This window comes from Zootoca vivipara, chromosome 3, assembly GCF_965207765.1.
Source record: "Zootoca vivipara chromosome 3, rZooViv2.hap1.1, whole genome shotgun sequence".
Taxonomy (NCBI): domain Eukaryota; kingdom Metazoa; phylum Chordata; class Lepidosauria; order Squamata; family Lacertidae; genus Zootoca; species Zootoca vivipara.
This window is the reverse complement of record NC_142586.1, coordinates 9,163,387-9,176,510: the sequence shown is the minus strand read 5'-3', so window position 1 is coordinate 9,176,510 and position 13,124 is coordinate 9,163,387. Positions and strand designations below refer to the sequence as shown.

General features: G+C 40.7%; 1 protein-coding gene across 5 annotated transcripts in view; it reads left to right on the top strand.

Moving 5' to 3' along the window:
- The window catches only part of CTNNA1 (catenin alpha 1), a 68,721-nt gene that overhangs the window by 13,106 nt on the left and 42,491 nt on the right, over positions 1-13,124 (top strand). For all 5 annotated transcript variants that reach the window (XM_035110170.3, XM_035110169.3, XM_088665548.1 and 2 more), the window contains exons 3-7: positions 34-229; positions 2,674-2,840; positions 3,589-3,708; positions 5,520-5,786; positions 7,855-8,058. In XM_035110170.3, coding sequence (XP_034966061.1) covers positions 34-229; positions 2,674-2,840; positions 3,589-3,708; positions 5,520-5,786; positions 7,855-8,058 — 954 coding nt within the window. The remainder of the gene's footprint in view (positions 1-33; positions 230-2,673; positions 2,841-3,588; positions 3,709-5,519; positions 5,787-7,854; positions 8,059-13,124) is intronic.

The following is a 13,124-nucleotide window of genomic DNA, read 5'->3' as shown; positions in this document are numbered from 1 at the left end:
TAATAATATGTCCCGTGCGATGCTGCTTTCCAGGTTACAACACTGGTTAATACCAGTAACAAGGGTCCCTCCAACAAAAAAAGAGGTCGATCTAAAAAGGCTCATGTTCTAGCTGCATCAGTTGAGCAGGCAACAGAGAACTTCCTGGAGAAAGGGGACAAAATTGCAAAGGAGAGCCAGTTTCTTAAAGAAGAGCTGGTGGCAGCGGTGGAAGATGTTCGCAAACAAGGTATGTTGTAACACTACATTGTGATGGGGAGCTGAATTGCTATGACTGTCCCAGCCCTGAGAATTAGTTCACTGAAGTTATTAGTTACAAAAACTAGTAGCCTGCCTCTCAATACATGCACATATTTAAAGGCCACTTTCCATTCCTTTGATTATGAGAAAGAAGCCAATTTTAAGTACTTAATTGCACTGGTTTTATTTACAGATGTATTTCATTTTAATGTTGCCCTTCCTCCACGGAGCTCAAGGTGGCATGTAGAAGTAGCCAACTTCTACTTATCCTTACAATAATCCTGTGAGGTAGGTTAGTCTGAGAGATAGTGATTGACCCACAGTCACCCAAGTGGCTTTGTGGAATGCCAATTTCATCTTCAATAAGACAAGATACTAAAATTCTGCTTCTAAAATAAACTTAAATAAACTGAAGCTCAATCTATTTAAGACCGAGGCACTGTTGTTAGCGGGTGGTTCCATAGACCTGATGATGGGGAAGTTTCCTGCTCTTGATGGGGTTGCACTCCCTCTGAAGGAGCAGGTACGTAGCTTGAGGCCTCAGTGATGCTGAGTCCCTTCCATCAGCTTCACCTAGAAGCCCAACTATGCCCCTATCTTAGTGGTGACGAGCCTTTTAGAGACTTAAGTGCTCAAATTGCAAGCAAAACCCCACTTATTTTTCACAAAGTGCCAACACGGCAAAGTTGTTGAAGTGTTTTTGGGCGGGGGGATTGTGCAGGGATCTGGAGCTTTTTTAGGGGGAATGCAGAAAATAACTAACACCACTAAAAGACGCTGCAAATCGCTCACATCAGTGCAGCAAACATGCGCCTCCAACTCACCAACAGCACACCGCCAGCTGGTTCACGGGCACGGAACTTCACTTCACATAACACACGTTCTATGGAACTTTTACTGCTCACAGCGGCGTGCCCACCCAACAAAACTCCCCCCCCCCCCCGCCACTGTGGGCAGAGCACACTCTAAGAAGCGCTTCCCACCCGCACTGGCGTGGGGGGAGCGGATGGCCACTGTGCTTGCTGGGCCAATGGCTCGTGTGCCCGCAGAGAGGGCTCGTGAGTGCCCACTCTGACATGCATGCCATAGGTTCACCACTGCTGCCCTATCTGGACAGGGATGGCCTAATTTATGTTGCCTACCCTCTGGTAATCTCTAGATTAGATCACTTTAGTGTGTTGTACGTCAGAAACCGTAGCTGGTACAGAATTCAGCAGACACTGGGGTAAAATGATCTGAGCACATAACACCAATCCAGACCACTGCACTAGCTACCACTTAGTTTCTGGCCACAAGTGCTGATTTTGATCTATTAAGTCTTATGTGGTTTAGGGCAGCAGTACCTCAAGGACCGCTCTCTCCTTATGAACTGACATGAACCCTGCAATTCTAATCTGAGACCATTCCGTGGGAGGTCTGGAGGGTAGCAACATAAGTATTTGTCTTTTCAGTGGTGGCTCACTGCTTATGGAGTGCTCTCCCCAAGGAGGCTCCGTGTGCACCATTGTTACATATTATTAATACTAATAAAATTAGGAACCTGCCAAAAACATTCCTTTTTAATCAGGCTTTTAACTATTGACAGCCTTTTTGCATGGGTGGGATTTTTTTGATCTAGAGTTTTTTTAAATATTGGTTTTAATGTATGTACAGTGGTGCCTCGACTTACAAATTTAATCCGTTCCGAAGGCACCTTCGTAAGTCGAAAAATTCGTAAGTCGAAGAATGCCATTGGAAACACGATTTCCCATAGGAATGCATTGAAAACTGATAAATTTGTAAGTCGAAGCAACCCTATCTAAAAATTTGCAAGTCGAAAAATCCCTATCTAAAACCGCCACAGTTTTTTTCCGGATGTCAAGACATTCGTAAGCGCGCGGCCATTACCCCCATTCGTAAGTCGAAAAATTTGGCTGTCGAGTCATTCGTAAGTCGAGGTACCACTGTATGTATGTGTTTTTTGCTTAAAATATTGTAAGTTGCTTTGAGTGGCAGAAAAAGCAACTAATAAATTTAATAAATAATAATAGCCCTTTGTAAAATGAGATCTCAACTTTACAATTTTCTGATAATTACCTTGACCTCTCTTTCAAGAGCATGATACCAAATTCTCTGATTTGAGAAATTTTATTTTAATTGAAAGAAATATCTCTATCTCCCGTCTCTGGAAAAAATATCCAGTGCAATATATATATTTCAGAAGGTTGGATTTATTTTAATTAATTTTAATAGGATGGAATGTCTCTCCTGGCAATTTACAGCTATTTGCATAATTGCAATAGATATTTATTAGGATTCTGCCAGTTTTGTAAGAAAATAGTGCTGCTTCTACATATTCATTTACTGCCATAGGAAGTGTAAACTACCTCATCCAGTGATAATTGGAAAGACTGAAGAAATGTAACCCCTTTTTTGCTAACTTTGTGTACATAGGAGACTTGATGAAGAGTGCCTCTGGAGAATTTGCTGATGACCCATGTTCTTCTGTGAAACGGGGGAACATGGTGAGAGCAGCCCGTGCCCTCCTATCAGCTGTCACCCGGCTGCTCATTTTGGCTGATATGGCAGATGTGTACAAACTGCTTGTTCAACTTAAAGTTGTAAGTAGTGACTCAACTGAAACTTTCTGTCTCTTTTTAATTTGCTTATTATTAAAGTTGTTCACAATAGTTTTTTGGAATAGCAGGGAAGAAGGGACTGCAGTAGAGGAGTGCTTTTGCCTTCATTCCTCTGCTAATGGGCTTCCTAGTAACATCTGGATAAGCACTGTTGAAAACACATTGATGCATTAGATCAGGCGTAGGCAACCTAAGGCCCGGGGGCCGGATGCGGCCCAATCGCCTTCTAAATCCAGCCCACGGACGGTCCAGGAATCAGCGTGTTTTTACATGAGTACAATGTGTCCTTTTATTTAAAATGCATCTCTGGGTTATTTGTGGGGCATAGGAATTCGTTCGGTTTTCCCCAAAAAAAATATAGTCCGGCTCACCCCATGGTCTGAGGGACGGTGGATCGGCCCACGGGTGAAAAAGGTTGCTTACCCCTGGATTAGATAGACTAACAGATCTTCCTCTGTGATATGACCCCATATACAATTCTTGGCTTACATTTTGGCCAGTGGACTAAGTATTGCTATGTAAAGTCAGGCTAGAGCTATATGCCATTAAAACAGGCAGGTTACATTGTCATTCAGATTGCATGCCTGTTTTGTTGGGGGTTGGAGGAGCCCAACAGATTACTACTGCTTAGGTACTCTTGGAAGTTACTGGTACTACTTCTACAGAATCTGTATTACATTTTTAAAAGTTGTATAGTCCATATAGTTCAAAATCTGATTTAATCTTCTAGGTAGAAGAAGGCATCATGAAACTAAGAAATGCTGGTACTGAACAAGATTTAGGAATACAGTACAAAGCTCTTAAACCAGAGGTGGATAAGCTTAATATAATGGCAGGCAAAAGACAGCAGGTATAGTAACTTTGCATGTTTTGAAAGATATGGTTGCTTTATTTACTGGTATAGTATCTGACAGTATTTGTAACAGAATCACAAGATTGCAATGCTATAAATACTTTTAAGGACTGTGGGTGGGTGGCTTTCATGTCCAGGAAATGGATGTTCAGCCTCTTCTGGGTGGAGTTGTAGGTACAATGGGAGGAATTCAATATCACAGTCTTCTGACCGTTCCGCCAGTGCAAGTATTTCAGCCTGCCAGAGGAAACAATCCCCCCTCCCCCCTCTGCATCTCATTCTCCCAACACATAACCCTGATCTAGTTTTTTCAGGGGAGAGGGGGGGGGAGAACCCATTATGCAAGCAGGGCTTCTGCGGATGGGACTTGTTAGGTGAATCTTACCCATTGTCTGGAGACACTTCTAGAGCTATCTCTGTCATATGAGGCTCAATTGGCTTCTGTGCCAAGGAGTGCCCATTCCCATTTCCAGCCTTGTCTGCTTCATCAGCTACAACTGTTCTTGCATAGGGATAGCCTAGCTATAGTTATGCATATTCTGGCAATCTCCCATCTTGACTTCTGTAATGCTCTCTACACAGGGCTATTTTTGAAGATGGTCAGGAAATTGCCGCTAGTGCAGAATGCTACCACCAGAATACCAACTGACATTTTGGTGTGCAGACATAGAATACCTATTTGGCAGGATCTTCACTGGCTGCCTATACTGTATGTTACCAGTAGGGTTGGGCCCATGGACAAAAAGTTGTGTTGGGTCAGTCAGTTTGCCGTGAAATGGCTCTGAAACCCATTCCATAGAATTTAAGGACAAGTCCCTATAAATCCACAGTTAAAAATTAAGGGAGGGAGTTGTGAGTGCTGATGAGTTGATCCAAAGGCTGTCCTTTAGTATGTTTTTAATGGTTTCAGCTGCCTAAGTGATTAGCTAGTGTGCAGGACTTTTGCTGCTACATGCATCGAAATCTCCATGTAGCAAGCTCCCTGGAAGTGACTGCCATCACTCTCAACGGAAGTTCTATTTATTTTAAATTGAAGTGCCAGTCTCAGGAATTGGTTCATAATAAGAATCTGTTTTCCTTTGGTTTAAGATTGGAGAAGGAATCACATCTATGTATACCTCCAAGACAGTTGCTGGAAATGTTGTGGGGCAGAATCCTTAGAAGTTAAGTTCCAGAGTAGGCAAAGAAAATTACATTCAGTTTTCATACAACTTCCAATTCCTTGGGCCTATTTACAGCCACTTGAACATCATTAGCAAAATATAGAGGAGAGTTCTGTATTCCAATCTGCCCTTTCTTCAAGTTACAACTTAGCTACAGTACTATTCTTCTCAAACAACAACAAAATAGCAGCTAGCTCTCTGGAGGTGGTGGTGGTGTGTGTTGGTTTTCTGCAGAATTTTAAGCTTCAGTGAGTACATATCATGGTCTGAGAGAATATTGTGTACATGTATAATTAAGATTTGAAACCATAAGAGGCTTGACTGAGACTTTACTGCTTTACTATTTGAAGCTTCTGATAAAACTTGTGAGACTCTTGCTCATACTTCTCTCTGCTGTCTAGAAGTTTTCTAATTACCTGAACTTCTATTAATGAAACCTAAACTTTCAGGATTCTACTGTTGCAACATAATCATGTCTTAGAAGCCTTGTAGTTTGATATACTTCTTGATGAATGTTATGCTATTACACTACTTGTTCAAAGGGAACAATATGCAATGCTCTGTTAGTTATGGGGGAGTCTTAAGTGCTGACCTGCATCATATTTATCTCTTAACACATCTTGCTATTTGAAATATTCTCTGCAGGAATTAAAAGATATTGGCCATCGTGATCAGATGGCAGCAGCCAGAGGAATCCTTCAGAAAAATATTCCTATACTTTACACTGCTTCTCAAGCATGTCTACAGCACCCAGATGTAGCTGCTTACAAAGCCAACAGGGATTTGATCTACAAGCAGCTGCAGCAGGCAGTCACAGGAATCTCTAATGCAGCCCAGGCAACAGCTTCTGAAGACTCTGTTCAGCACCAGAGCGGTGGCGGAGAATTGGCGTATGCACTTAACAACTTTGATGTAAGTACTGCATTTTGCAGGGGGGAAATGTATGTTCCCTTTTCATAGACAGTTGGTCGTAAGTTACCTAGAAACAGATCTCCTGAGGGTGATGAGTAACCGTATCCTTGGTTTACACATGGCTATTCAGAAACTAACAGATTTGTAAACATCTGTACCATCTGTGTGAATATGGTGATAAATGTACATTTCTGTAGATACACTTGGGCACCATGAGTGCACACACAGTTGATTACATGACTGCTTAAACATCTGGAGATGTGTAGTTGGCAAGACTGGTACTTAGCTCTAGATAAGCTACCTTCCTTCTTTTGGCATGGTTATTTTCAGAGAACTGTTAGGGGGTGGCAGTAAGATTCGATGCTTAGCTTCATTCAAAACAGGGCTGAAATTAGGACATAAACTCACTTTTCTCGACTTTCACCATGACCTGATAGGAAAGCTGGAGATTTGAAACAGAATATTTCCCCTATTTAAGTGAATATGTGAAATGCAACCTATCTGCTCTTTTCTTGACAAGGTCTTCTCTTCTTCCTCAGTCCTGTGTGAATAAGTTACTTCACAGTCCCGTCCCGTCCCGTCCTGTCCCCCCAGCTTTGACTCTTGTCTCCTTTTAGCTCTGTACTGGTTTCATCCAGCTTTTGCATAGGCTGCTACTACCCCCACCTTGCATTTCAGCTTTCCAGATTTGTCTCCTTGGATCCATTTCCTTAATCCACTTTTGCAAGGGGCAGAAATAAAAGTGCCTCTGACATGAGTTCAGTGTCAGAATCTCCACCCCTTTCCCCAGACCAGGCATAGGCAAACGCGGCCCTCCAGATGTTTTGGGACTACAACTCATACAATCCCTAGCTAACAGGACCAGTGGTCAGGGATGATGGGAGTTGTAGTCCCAAAACATCTGGCGGGCCAAGTTTGCCTATGCCTGCCCCAGACCATAGAGAAGAACTGGGACTCCTTGATCCAGAACTGGCTTTTGGAGGTATTTGAAAAGCAGTAAGGCATCAGGTTCCTTTCAGAATTGCTCTTGGGCTTAGTGCAACAGGGATAAGCCACCTTCACAGATTTGAAATGAGCAGGGAATTTTGTCACCCCACAATTACATAGGGGTTCAATATCCCAGACATCTTTGGGTCATAGCAAACACAAACTTTTCCTGTCTACCAAGGCCAGCAAAAATGGGTTGCCTACCCTGTATCATACCCTGATCAGCATTTCTATGTCTTCTCTGTGTTCCTGTCAATACCATCCAGCCTTTCCTGTCCTCATCCCTGTTTGAGGCTTCCTCTACATCTTCTAGGAAGCTCTGGCATAGAAAGGTTAACCAGCCTATTAAATCCAATCTCATTTGTCTTCTCTGGCTGCAAATATATTCCAGGCTCACTACTAAGTGCTAGTGTAATTTTTAAAACCCTCAACAGCCTTCTTATGGCAGTCCTCAACCCAAGTGAAATTGCATTATATGTGAAATTCTTGGTCTTGGGTCCATTCCTTTGTAAAGTAAAATTTAGGCTGTGATTTTGCACTCTCTTACCTGAGAGTAAACCTCATTGAACTCTGTGGGACTTCTGAGTAGACATGTATTGAATTGTGCTGTTAGTAGTGGTCAAAAACCCTTTTCAGTAGTGGTCAAAAACCCTTTTCAGTGGCTGTGCTACTGTGTAACAGAATCCCTAAAAGGATTAAACACTGAAAATATTGGAGAGTTGACAAATTGTAACGCTTTGTCTGAAGATCCTTTTTAACATGTTAATGAAAAAGATTCATGTTAACATGAAAAAGATTGAAGTGGAATCCCTGCTGTAGTTTAACTTGGTATAAACTATACTGTTGCAAACTCTGTTAAAAAGGCTTTTAAGCCGGAAGGAATTGAGTTTAATGTACTACTTTGTTCTCTTTAGTCCAAGGAAGATTTTAGCCCTGCATAGGTTGAAAAGAGGAAACTTGGTAACGTGCTTGATGTCAAAAGTATGAGTTGCATTTCCTAATATTTCTCAGCTGTGTTCATCAAACTGACCCAGAGTAGTATGGCACTTACTTGGAGTTTATAACTTTTTCTTCCTGCCAGAAACAAATCATTGTGGATCCTTTGAACTTCAGTGAGGAGCGTTTTAGGCCTTCCCTGGAAGAGCGCCTGGAGAGCATCATTAGTGGTGCAGCCCTAATGGCTGACTCATCCTGCACACGTGATGACCGACGGGAACGCATAGTTGCTGAGTGTAATGCAGTGCGACAAGCCTTGCAAGATCTGCTTTCAGAATACATGGGAAATGTGAGTAACCAAATTATGTTGTGTGTGTATTTGTAAGTGAAATTTGAAAAGAGACCGTAAATGGTGTGGCTTGAATTTGACTAGAATCTCTTAAGAAATAGAACTGGAAGTAAAGTTGGGTCTTTTGTAACTTTTTTCTTTTGGATATACTCTCTTGGTGTGTTGGTATAACTTTTTCCTAACTTCTAAATTACTCCGTGCCTATTGAATTGAAATGAGGGTTGGATGGAAAAGCTGGATGTTGAGTATTCTGTAGCTCTAGTTTCCTGCAGCCCTAAATAGATGTGTCATGGCATTACATTGTGCAATTACTGTGGTGTGCGAAATGGATCTTAAATATAGCAAGAGTCCTGCTGGGGAATATCAAGAGTATATAGTACTTTTGAAGAAGTAGGCTCTTGTCTATAAAAGCTCATGCTTTGTTGTTGTTGTTTAGTCGTTTAGTCGTGTCCGACTCTTCGTGACAATCTCCAGGAGATTGTTTTAACATATGCAGCAGATATTGACAAATACAACCATATGAGTGCCTGTTGAGGGTTAAAGTGACTGAAGTGATGTGGTCTTTTAATAAATGATGACATAGCTTAAGATGGTGTTGATGCTGCAAATATAGCATCATTGACATCTGTTTGCATAAGATACATTTCTGTTCATTCAACATACTGTAAAAAGAAGGGATTTAAAAGATGGCAATAGAACTGGAACAGTGCTGACATCCAACATTTAAGCATTTGAATTTAGAATGGAGTTTTGACAGCAAAATAAAAATCCTTGCTTCAAGTCCACATAAGACTTAACTACATTGCACAGTGATAACTGTCAAACCTACTGCTGGTACCTGTCATATACTTTCAGATTGAAAATGTTCAATCTCCCATCAAATGCATATTTGTATATCCTTACAATATTTGTGGTAAACTTGTTAAAATTTGAAGGAGAGTTTCCTTCAGCAAATTTGGTGTCAACACTAATTACAAATGTAGGATGTAAGAAAGATTTGTCTAAGGAGAATGAAGGAACAAAAGGCATGTGCAGTTTGGGTGGCTGCAGTGTCAACTATCTGTTGCTTGGTCTTCCTGTTGCAAGTTCCACTCATTTCTGGATTTTCATGTGTCTCCTTTCACCCACACCCATGAGTAGATACTAAATCAGGTAAGACTGCAGTTTGACTAGGTTAACGAGCATCTCTTGTTTGCTTTATTGGAAGAATGAGTGTCTGAAATACTTTTAAGACATTGACTATTCTTACTGTAAATTGACTTGATGTATAGCAACACAGGATGCATGATAAGCGTATGGAAATAACTATGTTTGAAATAAAATTTGAGAACTGCCAAGAAATAAATTATTGGAGCGGGGAGTTGTCAAATGCCTACGAGACTGAATAGTAGTTATAGAGGGGAGTTGTCAAATGCCTACGAGACTGAATAGTAGTTATAGATGTAGCTTCGAATGTGTGCATAAAATGGCTCTATATTAATTTGACCTCATTTACAAAACAGGGCAGAGGGAATTTGGTAAGCTGCTGCTCAAATTGTATTGCAATCCATGAGTGTCAGATGTTTGCTCTAAACTCCAGGCATGACCAAACTTGGCCCTCCAGCTGTTTTGGGACCACAACTCTCATCATCCCTAGCTAACAGGACCAGCTAACAGCTGGAGGACCAAGTTGGGCCATGCCTGCTCCAACGGTTTCTTTTGCTTCAGCAGTTAGTAATCTGTGGTTGGTCATTGTAGTGTTTATTCCTTCCAAAGTAAAGTGTTAAGGGGAGTAGCAATAAGGCATCATTAGAGAGCTATTTATGGCTGTGCTTGGGTGGGGTGCAAAGAAGGAATAAAAAGAAGGTGGTATGGTAGTAGTGGGAAGATTAAAGGCAAGTATATTATAAGCAAGGGAAGAATTGGAGGATTTTGTGCTGAGGGGCACTGTTTTAAAGGTAGTAGTGGGAAGATTAAAGGCAAGTACAGTATATTATAAGCAAGGGAAGAATTGGAGGATTTTGTGCTGAGGGGCACTGTTTTAAAGGTTCAGGTTAGGATTATTGAGATTCCATTGGAGGGGTTGGGCTAGATCAGGCATGGTCAATCTTGGCCCTACAGCTATTTGGGGGCTACAACTCCCCTCATCCTTAGCTAACAGGACCAGTTATCAGGGATGGTGGGAATTGTAGTTCCAAAACAGCTGGAGGCCAAGTTTGGCCATGCCTGGACTAGATGCCCCAAAGGGTCCCTTCCAGTTCCATGATTCAAGGAAATCTTAATTCTATAACATTTTAATTTATTGAGCTGGTCAATAAACCTATTGAGGATGATTGTCAAGCGGTATACCTGGGGTGAAATCTAACAATAGCTGTCCACAACTGAAAGATACTGTTGGCACAACAGATTCCTTCTCCCCCTGTAAGCCCCCAGTATTAGCTGTGAGGGGCGGGGAGGAGGATATTTTAGCATTTGTGGGAAGGGAGCTGTAGAAGAAAGGTGTCCCCTTGCATACTGGATGTTGCCCAACTTCTATTAGAAGCTTTTGGTGAAGAATAATTATTCTATGAACTGAACATTCATGGTGTAAGTAAATTGACCCATTTATGGATCAGCAGCTAGATATTAAAAACCAGAAGTAGAGTGTAGGAATTAATTACAATGGTAGGGAAGCTTCTTCATCTTTAATTTTTTGGATGCCTTAGATGCCCCAGAATCATTCTCCCAAAATTGGACTCCAGCATTCCAGGAGGTGCCACTACTTCTATTACCCTCTCCCCCCCCCTAAATCCAGATCACAGCAAATATAAGTAGATCTTATTTCATGGGAACATAGCTTTACTGGTTCACCTCATGCAATGACATCCACAGTGAGCAAAGCTTTCAGATCATTACCACTATTGCAACAGATAATACTGTATCCATAAAACATCACCTAAATATAAGCACAAGACAGTAGAGGCAGCAACCGATTTGCACAGGGGTTATTCTGGACCCCCACGTGTGTCACTGGGGCCCACTTAAGGCTGCCCCATTCCACCCCTTTTTGGGACATTTCCAGGTTTGGGCCACGTGCATGTTTACAGTTGCACACATTGGAGAAGCGTAAACCAGTCTTTGCCTGTAGTGTGAATGAAACTTGTGTAATTAAGTAAAATTATTTGGATCCATGAGAAATCTGAAGATGAAATCTCAGTGAAAAACACTTGGCAGAAAGTAATCTTATGGTGTCACTTGGCTTGCATATTGGGCAACTGATGGCTAAGGGCATTTGTGTTGAGACAATTCATTTCCTTCATAAGAAAGCAGAAACCAAAGCGGTTTAATCTAAAACACAATTAGGCAGAATGGTGGTCAGGATCTAGAGAGTTGCATTTAAGTGTATTCAAGGCTTTGGGCATATCCAATGGAATTTGGCTTGTTTTTCTTTGACTTGCAATCCCCAGTACCATATAAAGACTACTTTAGAACTCAGAAGTTTCAAACCAAGCTTACAATAAAGCATGGAAAGGGAGTACTTGAGCACAAATCCAAACTTTTGTTAGATGTATAGAACTAGCTGCAGTTGTTCAGGTCCTAGACCATGTGTCTACTTCATGAAGTCCTCTATGCCAATCTTTTGTATGTTGAGGGAAGGTAAATTGCTGAAGAGCTCATTTACCAGGTAATGCTTCGTTTCACAGTGCTTCTGCTTATATTAGAACATTATAATCTTAACTTTGAAATCAAGGCAGAATTGTTGTTGGGTGTTTTTTTTTAAAAAAACACCCCAATTTCAGCATCATAGTAAGAAACACTACTTTAACTGACTTGAAGTGCAGATGAAGGTGAACTTAACCACATTTAGACACTAAATCAGCAGTGTTTTTGCAAGTGAGACATAGGTGCTTAAAAAAACAAAATTCTGTAGTTTGCTATGCCATTACAAAATAATACTCATTGCAGCTGTTTCCCTCTCTTCACAACCCCAATCTAGAGCCGAATAATAATGATAATGATAATAAAAGTACCCCATCCATCTGACTGGGTTACCTTAGTACCTTGCTCATGCCACATGTGTTTCCGTAAAATTAGGAAATGCAGACTCAGCCCCCCCCCCTTTTCCAGTCCTCTCGTCTTACACAAGATTGGGAAGGAGGGTGAGCACAAATAATGCTTTTAGTATGGCATGACTATCCTATTGGACAATCCTATCCTTATCAAATGGACTGCCAGCTATACCCTTGCAAATCAAAACGACATTCGCATTGTCCATGCTAGTTCAATTTAATGGTTTCAGGGAGAGTATTTAATCTTTACCTTTATCAGACTTTACAAAAGTCTGACATAGAATTCTGAACATCCATTAAAAATGTTAGTTTTCAACTGTTGGGTAAGGATTCATTTGGTTCAGGATAGGATCACAACAGCAGTACAATCACAATTCACACATATATGATAAAAAAGATGAAGTAATCAGAAATCAGTAAGATAAGAAAATAGAGGATGAATTAAAAATATGATGTAATAGTTAAAGTTGATTGTATAAGTTATAAAGTATATTGGAATGAAAAGAGAAGAAATATGCATAAAGGAAATAATATGCAAAAGATATTAATAGAGAGGAAAGATAAGTATGGATTACGTGATTGGAAGTCTAGCACATGTGGTGGGTGGAGGGTGGTGGAGGGAGATTATGTTGAGTTGAAGTATGATGACTATCGTTTTGTTTAGTTTTTTATTATTATGACCTTACGAGAGTGAAAGTTGAAGCTGAATGCGAAAGGAGGTATGTAAGATGTATGTAATGATGCATGTAAAATGAATGTAAATGTTTTTAACTTTGTTTTTTTCTTTCAATAAATAAAATTGTTTAAAAATTTTTTAAAAAGATGAAGTAGGTTCCCAAATGCCAGTTTGGGGTAAAAGCAGATTCAGTGCCTGAAATTTTGAAGAATTTTGCCTGTGAGCATATTGTGAAATGTAAAGGTGAACAGGTAATCCTAGCTAGGCAGATAGAGAAGAGGAAGAGGAATTTTTTTTGACATAGTGACAGATTCACACAACTCACTCACTCATTGGGCTCCCAAAATGTAACTTTAAAATGG